At 37.5% G+C, this 9,261-nt stretch overlaps 1 protein-coding gene across 1 annotated transcript in view; it reads right to left on the reverse strand.

Annotated features, from left to right (window-relative positions):
- LOC134218133 (potassium channel subfamily T member 2) overlaps window positions 1–1,456 on the reverse strand; it is a 651,711-nt gene extending 650,255 nt beyond the window's left edge. Inside the window, exon 1 of the mRNA XM_062697009.1 lies at window positions 1,335–1,456. Within this exon, the coding sequence (XP_062552993.1) occupies window positions 1,335–1,384 (50 nt within the window). The 5' untranslated portion in view covers window positions 1,385–1,456. The remainder of the gene's footprint in view (window positions 1–1,334) is intronic.
- Between the last annotated feature and the right edge of the window lie 7,805 nt (window positions 1,457–9,261).

A 9,261-nucleotide genomic window follows, 5' to 3' on the forward strand; every position in this document is an offset into this window, starting at 1 on the left:
AATCTCCATAATCTTCGGTCTTGGGCGATGTTCTTCCAGTTTCCCCGAACTCTTAGGGTGTGCAATTCTAATTCCACCTAGTGCAGCCAGCGTTTACGTGGCCTTCCACGAAGTCGCCGGCCTCTATCCGGTTCACTGTTAAAATTCTCTTATAAAATTGAGTACGAAATGTTGAACTTAAAACAGTGGCAGCGAGAGGATTAGAGTGTATCAAACGAAATTGTTGGAACCTTCTGGAGATGTGTTTGAAAAAAAATGTATACAAGAGGCATGAATTCGACTCACTCGACTGCAAAAACTTCTGAAGAGTGGGAAAATGTTATTATATTTAAAATATCGATACCTTTTGTAGGAAAATTCAATGCTGTTTAATTTAAAATAATTTTGTTTTCTCGAGCTTTTTCCTTGTGCCTTTTTCATTTGCCATGAACTTTCATCAATAGAGAAGTACACAGATACAACGTCCAGCCATGCATGATAATTGTTTGAACAAAATATTCTATTGAAATTTGGAGGTCCTGCGTTCTATCCAGCGGCGATATTGTTTCGGCATATTCGTTTCCTAGCAATGAGAGAAACGATGTTTCGACGCACCGACAGATGGCCTTTACACACAAACGGTGTTCAGCGGAATAAATCATCGATAATGATGCCGTATTCATGCGATATCGACCAATGCTAATCTGAATAAGGAATGAATAAAAAAAAATCAATGCAAATACATACACCCACAATAGAACGAATCTCGTGTGCGTCATAACATAGAGCTTTCATACAAAGATGTATAACAAATCTTCACGTCTCACCCACTTAATTTTTACTCGACTACTGAACACTTCGGATGTGTTTTATATTTGGGATGTATTAAATTTCACGGACTGAGTAATTGCTATATAATCACTCGAAGATTTTGTAATGCTAGTTTGAGTCTTGGAACTCAATATCTTATACTTAAATTTTTTTAACATTCTAATTTTGCTTTAGTCAAAAAAAATTATATGGAAGCATGTAAACGACAACACATGTTACCACTTCATGATCTATCATAAAGCCAGATACGACTGTTCCATTTGGTGGAAATCACGTTGTAAACTTTACAGCATAATAATTTTCACCTATTTCATGATGTTTTCAATAAGTATTGAAGCATGGTCTGTGCACATTGGATATATTGCAAATGATTACATTCACCCAATCGATGTAGCATCAATCGATTGTCTATTTCTGCTCTTATGCAAACATTTCAATATCAATAAATATTGCATCATTAATAAGTCATCAGTCATGTTCAGCAAAAACCTTTGATTATCATTCGCATATTTACAAATAGTTACCTCTCATCCATCCGCATACTACTTCGACTGATATCGCTCCAGGCGGACATCGATCGCGGCCGCTGGAAGAACTTGGACCCCCGCCGGGATCCATTAGGTCCTCCACCGTAACTGCTACCGCAATTTCCTCCAGCGCCACCGCCCGGTGTCGTCCCGTCGTACGTTTCTGGGGGAAAATTAACATTACGCATTGCCTTCCAACTGCCAGACGGCGAACAATTGGACGTTTCCTCAGACATACCCAATGCACTGTAGCTGATGCGAAATTTACTCATTTTACCCTTCCACTTGCCCACCACCCGCACCACCGCTTCCTTATCCTCGATGGTGGTGGCCACACTTTCCACACTTTCTTCCCTGGAGGCCATCTTCTTAATTGGTAATCACTGCAGCGCCACTTTCGGAGCCAACACCTCCAATTAACCGCTTCGTAACACCACAATTGGCACAACAACGACTAATCTGATCCAGCGAACCGGCACTAATGGTTGTCGTTCGATTTCGGTACTTGGGACACTACTGGCAGCCGCGTACCTCCCACCGGCACAGTCACCGACGGGGATGGTCTCTTTGCCTCCCACACGGACCGATGCGATGAACGACAACGGCAGCACAGAAGCTGTTGACATTGCATAGCTGCGCGTTGGGCCAATATCTTCACTAACATCGATAGGATCAACTTTTGGCGCCGTCGTCGTCGTCGTAGTCGTCGTCACTTGCCTTAACCTTCTTCAGCTAACTTGTCGCAGAACTGCATGAGTGGAAAAAAAATAAAGTGGAGGGAAATGAATATTATCGCTTTTTAATCAATCAACAACACAATTTCGCGGTGGCTGTTGCTGCTCCGAAACGAAGCAAACAACAACCTCACCGGCAGCGGAGCGATTTCATACACATTCAATCGTTATGCCGATTGAGCTTCATTGGCTGATAAAGCGTCCATGTTACAAAACAGCTTCGAGACAACTTCTAACTGCATATTAATGATATATTTAAAACGATTTGTTTAACTTTATATTTCTAAATTTTGACACAGAGATCAGTTCATCACTTCTAATACGAAACGACTTTTCTGCTTTTATGTGAAGTTCCAAATTGGTTCTTAAATATTGTTGCTGTTGGCTTGGTCGGAAACAATGCAAATTTGCGGAAACTAAATTAACAACATCACCTAGTGATGGGTGATGATGATGGTGCCTGAAAAATTACATTTAAGATGTAACCAGGAAAGTACATATGAGGTCGTAATAGCATTTTAGGGAGATTTGCCGTGCATCACTTCCTACTTATTATTTTACACTTTTCAATTCAGCTTCTGAAAGTGTTTCCAAGGAATGAATATAATCCTGGTCAGAATAAGTTTTACATCCCTGGGACCGTTGCATCCACCCAAACCATTTTCTTCGAAGTGGAATGCAACCTCAATACGCTACCGATATCTCAGTTCAAAGCCACAAGAAGTGCACCAAGAGTAGAAACTTTCACATTTTCCTAAGTATTCGAGCACTGAACGAAGACAACAAGTATCGAGTATAGCGATGTGACGGAAACTCTGCCTCATGATCTAACGCGAAGTAATCAGGAAAACTTTTAACGAGATGAGAAAAGTTATTCTCAGCGCATTTCCCCCATTTCATTCCAACTTCAATGCAATAGCTAATCTATCTGTTTACAATAGATTAGAGCTTAACGCAATTTAGTACGAGTGTGAAAAATTCAATTTAGTTTAAACATGGTTGAAATGGATTCATGACTGCTGCGAATTACAATATTACTATATTATTAAAAGATAAATCTGTCACTGAATAACAAAATAGATAACTTTATATTTGGACCAGCTCGAATCGAATTTAACGGATCCTGAGCAAACTAAGATGGGAAAAATAACTGACTGGGGTTATTGAATTTTTAGTTAAAATAACTTCGTCTTTTTTATTTTCTTCAAAATTCAGATCTATCTTCTAATCAACTGAAACCGAAACGCATTCCCAAGTGATTCATTACTATCCGTCTCATATAGGACTTGTCATAAAACTTCGATGAAACATCGATGATGTCTCCAGCCAAGCCGAGAGCATTCGGCTCACTCCGTCCTAAAAACGGGAGCACTATGGGGGATCCCCATACAAGCGAGCGGTCAAAAATAAAATTGGACTTTTAAAGTGATTTTCCACTTAGTTTTAGCTGTGTATGGTCGAAATAGCATGAATATACAATTTCCAACCCCCCTTTGGGGATCGTCTATGAATTACGTAATTATTTTTTCATAGGTTCGATTAACGTGACAAAGCAAACCTATTTGGGAAGTTGAAATTTCGTGCGTTTTCTTAAGGAGAAGGAAGGGGCTGTACAAAAACTAAGTTCAGCAATTTATGGACATTATGGCGGCGATCATGTTAAATGACATTAATTTCATGACATTCCGTGATATTTTTTGTTCTCACTCTCATGCCTCACAATTTGTATTTAGAACAATTTGTTTGACAAAGTACTAGGATCTGAAGGATCATAAAGCATTAAATGTTAATCAAATAATCAGAATTGAAAATAACTTTTGAAAAAGGGTATTAGCAAATTAGAAATCGCAATCCCATGACATTTTACGTGTACAAGTTATTCAAAAATGAGATTAATATATTCTCAAAAATGTGGACATTCATTGTGGAATGTAAGAATGCTCCATTCTTCCGAAAAGCAAAATTCTTTTAATTTAAATAACAACACTATTTGAATTACTTTTGATTTGTTTTCATGATTTCTACAAGTTATATACAGCATCATTCTTTTTCTGTGTCAAGGTTTAAGTCTTCAATGATATTTTCTTCAATTCCATCAACGATGGAAGATGAGATAAATTCATCTAAAGTATTAGAAGATAAAGAACTTTTGAAAATCTTCAAATATTACAAAATTACGCATGGCATAAGAATAACTAAGTGAAAAATTTTTTCCAACGTCTCCTCGTTATCCAAATCGAGCTTAAAATGGATCTGATTCATGTAAGGCACGAAGGAAAATGTCAACATTTGCCTCTCTTGATCATTTTCTTGCATTATGAGTTCTAAATTTCTTCAACTGTTTATATTGACTTTCCGCTGGTTGTTCAGCCAGTGAACCTCAAAGTGTAGATGAGTGAATAAATATTTCCCTACCATTAGCCAGACATTCATGAACACTAGCAGGAATTTCATACGCTCCGTTCTAACTAAGATATTGTTCGTCTTTACTTTTGCAATAAACATGTCAGGAATTATTGATTCCAGGAGATTTATAAATATTTACATATTATGAAATCTCATATTTAGTTCTCCATCAGTAGCTAATGAATAGCTCAGAAAATTAGGTTTAGAGAATGACTCAAACCACTCAAGCCCCAAACGCATTTCAGCGGAATGGCGACGGAAACAGTAAAATTTGACAGGAAATATATGAGCGAACTGTTAAATCCTTCCGTTACCGTTGTGCTGCATTGCATTGGGGGTTTTATTCATTTACTCCTTTGAAAAGTTAATTAAATGAGCTCAAATGGTTATAAATAAAGTCGAAGTTATTACCAATAAATGTATTTTGACCATACCCTTTGAGCGCATAGTTCAGTCTGACCCATTTTCAATAGGAAACGATGGGACTAGATTTCCCGTCGAATGAAACTTGTTGCGAGAAAATCGGACACAAATAAGTGTCTAAATGGCGATTGCGTTCTTTTGCGCACATACATACAGACGCGCATGCACACACATACAGACATCACCTCAATTCTTCGCGCTGAGTTAGTTGATATATACCACTAGGGGTCTCCGGGCCTTCTATCAAACATTCGTTTTGGAATGAGCATTAACCTTGGAGTACGAGAGAGGCAAAACACGGTAAAAAACAAATGAAAAAAAATCAGAGTGACTTAACTCTGTTAATTGCAAATACTGGCAAGAAATTCTTTCGGGACATTTTAGTCGATGCTTTGTCCTTGATGTGTATCATAAAAGAACCCGGGGATTCCTGAGGAAAAAAAGTTCTTCACTATCAAAGTTGAAAATAGCGTCGTTTTGGAAAAATATTGCTTCCGCATTTTTTCAATTTTTTTCACAGTGTAACCATTAGTTTTGCACACCATTTAAAAAGCTTATACAATAACCTTTGTAATGATGTATTAACATTGAAGAAAAACATTTAAAAATATTTCAATAAATAGTTGAAAATAAAATATTTTTTCAGAAAATTTGCTAACTTTTTACCCATTTCTGACTTTGCCACCTTATATCTTTGGAACTAGTGCACCTAGAGACTTCAAATTCAGAATTTCTTTTAATTAGAGTATTGACAATGGAGAGAAAATATTTTAAAATAATTCGGAAGACATGACATTTTCGATTAATGACCGCCCGAAATCCTATAGTGGGGAGGCTTTTAACACTCTTCCTCCACTTTATGACGCCCAAACTGCCGTTCGTCAAAATTCCCCAAATACAACACGTGACCGACCTGAGTGTGACCGCAGCCAAACCACAACCATTTGGAATGGCGAATTTTTACCATGGGCCCGAGAAATTTCGATCACGAAGTCAATTTAGGGATAGATAATGGGTATGGGACTTCACTGACTGGCTTTAGTCTAATACCCCCCAACAGTGGCCACTTCCGTTCCGGCTACGTAACGAACCGATGAAATACCTACGTTGGGCATTTGATCTGACAGAAATGTATGATGCTGGTGATTGACTGTTCTCGTGGGGTTTTATCGTCTGAAGATTCCATTATGCTGCAGGACAATAAATCTCCAGAAAACGAAATTGGATCAAGCTTGTAATCGGATGTGTGGTTTGACCACATTTGGGCTTTGTCTTCGTCTAGCTGTGGCAGGTTGTGATGAGTAGGATGATAATGGCGTTGCAGCGGTTGGTGATTAATCTTATAAACGAGCAACAAACGATGCATGCATTGGGTCTGAATCTGATTTTCTATTACATTCCTTTGCCAGTGATATCAACATTCTTGGAAAGTTGCCTTCTGAATATCTTTTCAGAGAGCTGGAATCTGCGTAGGAAAGAATCATGTCTGCTGTAGCAGAAGAAGATGAAAAATGTAGAAAAAGAGTTTGCTGTGGAGAAGAAGAAGCCTTGAAGACGATATTCACATATAAACGTAGTTAAGAGATTATGAATCCTTGCATACTTATGTTACGTTTTGATAGGCTTGTTACGTTTTGAACATGTTCCACTTTTTTTCGCTCAAGCTAGTTGAACGAATATGTTTGGACGTTCAATTCACGTTCAATTAGAGGGGTTAGAGACAAATGGTTGAAAAACGAAAGGATGAAAGACAAAAGGTCAAAGCGACAAATGGTCGAAAGGGACAACAGGTCGAGAGGACAAAACGTCAAAAGGAACAAAAGGACTTCTTCCTCCATCCTTTTTACCTTTCTCGTATACTAAGTATACGTAAAGACTACACGTTCGCTCCAAAAACAATCTTTTTATAAGAGGCCTGGAGACCAATAGTGTTATATACCGATCGTATCAGCCTGACGAATTGAGGTGATGTCTGTGTGTGTATGTGCGCAAAAGTTCACAAAAGGTCTAGCTCATTTTTTAGGCACTTATCTTTAACCGATTTGCTCGCAACATTCGGAGGGGAATCCTGTCCTATAGTTTCCTATTGGAAATTGGCCAGATCGGATTATGGACTCAAAAGTTATGGCCAAAATACATTATCTTTAGACAAAAACGAGTGGAAACATTTAGCTAATTTTTAAAACACCTATCTTTAACCGATTTGGTTACAACAAGTTGCATTTAGCGGAGAATCCAGTCCCATTATTTCCTATTAAAAAAAATTGCCAGATCGGACTAAGGGCTCAGATTTTATGTCCAAAATACATTTTTTGCCTATCTCGTGTACAAAGTATACGTAAAGGCAAAACGCTATATGTTTGCTACAAAACCAAACTTTTTGTAGGACGCCCGGAAACCCATAGTGATATATACCGATCAACTCAGTTCGACAAATTGTGGTGATGTCTGTGTGTCTGTATGTGTGTATGTGCGCAAAAACTCTAGCTCACTTTGTTGGCACTAACTCTTAACCGATTTACTCGCAACAGGCTGCATTCGACTGGGAACCCTGTCCCATTGTTTGCTATAGAAAACTGGCCAGATTGAACTATGGGCTCAGAAGTTATGGCAAAATACAATTTTAGCAATTAGCAGATCGGGCATGGGCTCAAAAGCTATAACCAAAATACGATTTTCAAAACAACTGCTTATTTTGTTGACCTTACTCTTAACTGTTTTGCTGTTTTGCAACTTCAATGTTCGTAGAAATGAGCATTTTTCAATTGCGTTTATATTTCTTAGATTTTCCGAATAATATTATTCATAGCTCTTTCAATTCCAAATTTAAAATATTCAATGGTCGTTAGCTTTGTGGGACTAATTCATAGTTGACTTTCTATAAATAAATTAGTATGTGAGCTAGGAGATGGCAAGTTCTGCTTTTATCGGAGTAATTCAAAGTATCAAGTCCGCCAGTTTCTTGCATAACCCAAGTCTATCTACCAGTAGCTTCGCATATGCAACCGTGAATATGATTTGAGCTTATTTGTCCGTAGTTCAAATTATCGTCGAACGAATAAATTTCATCAATTACGAGCATTTGTGGCAATCCAATTTTCTACTCTTTTACTATTATCCGGAAATGGTACAGCAGACCCAAATAACAATTTAAATAGGATGTAGTTTGTCAAAAATGCATACGTATGTTTGTCTACATTCATTTAAACCTTTTTGGTTTTCTAAATGGTGATGAACGAGATTATTATACTTATAGTCAGTTTAGATCCCGAAATGTATAACTTGATATAGTGTTAAACGACAACTTTGACTTCAAGATAATCCTTAATCCTTTATTTCATAAATGAAGGTGTACAAGATACAATGATGACCCGATTTTCAAAATGTTTAACAAATTTTGTCTGCTCCTGATTTTGTCTACTCCCGATCGTATGACAGTTTTGATATGATTTTCAAACGATCCAATTTTGCCACATTTTTTGTACAGACTGATAACAAAAATTGGGTTTTTAGGGATATTAAGATTATTACATGACTTGAACCTATTTTAAATACTGGGTCTTAATCCAAAATTTTATGAATTTTGGTGCACGGGAAGTGGGAAAAAGTGGGAAAAAATATGTTGTGGCTCAGAAAAAGGTGTTCTGTCGAATGAGTAAAAAAAATCAACATGTTTTTCAAAATTAAAAACCCAATTATTACAAGAATTTGAATGTTTAAAAATAAAAGAGAAGAAGAATTATTCCAAAACATTTGGAAGTCTATAATGACAGTCAAAACCATTAATTGCTTTATATTTGTGTCAAAACAGGTCAAAACACCTCTGAAAAGAACTTTTTCCAATGCCTTTATAATGAGCGAGATAGGCATCATCACTGCTAGATGTATTAATCTGGGTTTTTCGTCTTCTTTCTTGCTTTTTGCCATTCTCGTATTGTAGGAGCGCTAGCCCGGCTCCTGGGGGAATTCGTTGGTTTCCAATCCTTGCACTACACGCTAACTTTCACCTGCTCAGTGACTAAGTAAAATTGTATTGCTCAATCTTTCTATCCCACGGAAATTTTACTCAATTTCCGTCAACAGCAGGACAACTCAAAACTATGAGTAATCCTGCTTTTGACGGAAATTGAGTAAAATTCCGTGAAGAGAGACAGTAATACAATTTTACTCAGTCACTTGAGTAGGTGAAAGTTAGAGTGTACGTCGCATAAACTCAATGCTCTTTCGAGCGGATGGTAGCTATTTTGTGAGATTGTTAAATCCCACTCAAACTAGACACTTGGTGCAACCCAGTACAAAGGTGGAAATATTCTCGAAGTGGACTGTATTAGATGGGTCTCCGTTTGTGGACTTCTCTGTAG

The sequence above is a fragment of the Armigeres subalbatus genome, chromosome 2, assembly GCF_024139115.2.
Source record: "Armigeres subalbatus isolate Guangzhou_Male chromosome 2, GZ_Asu_2, whole genome shotgun sequence".
NCBI classification, from domain to species: Eukaryota; Metazoa; Arthropoda; class Insecta; order Diptera; family Culicidae; genus Armigeres; species Armigeres subalbatus.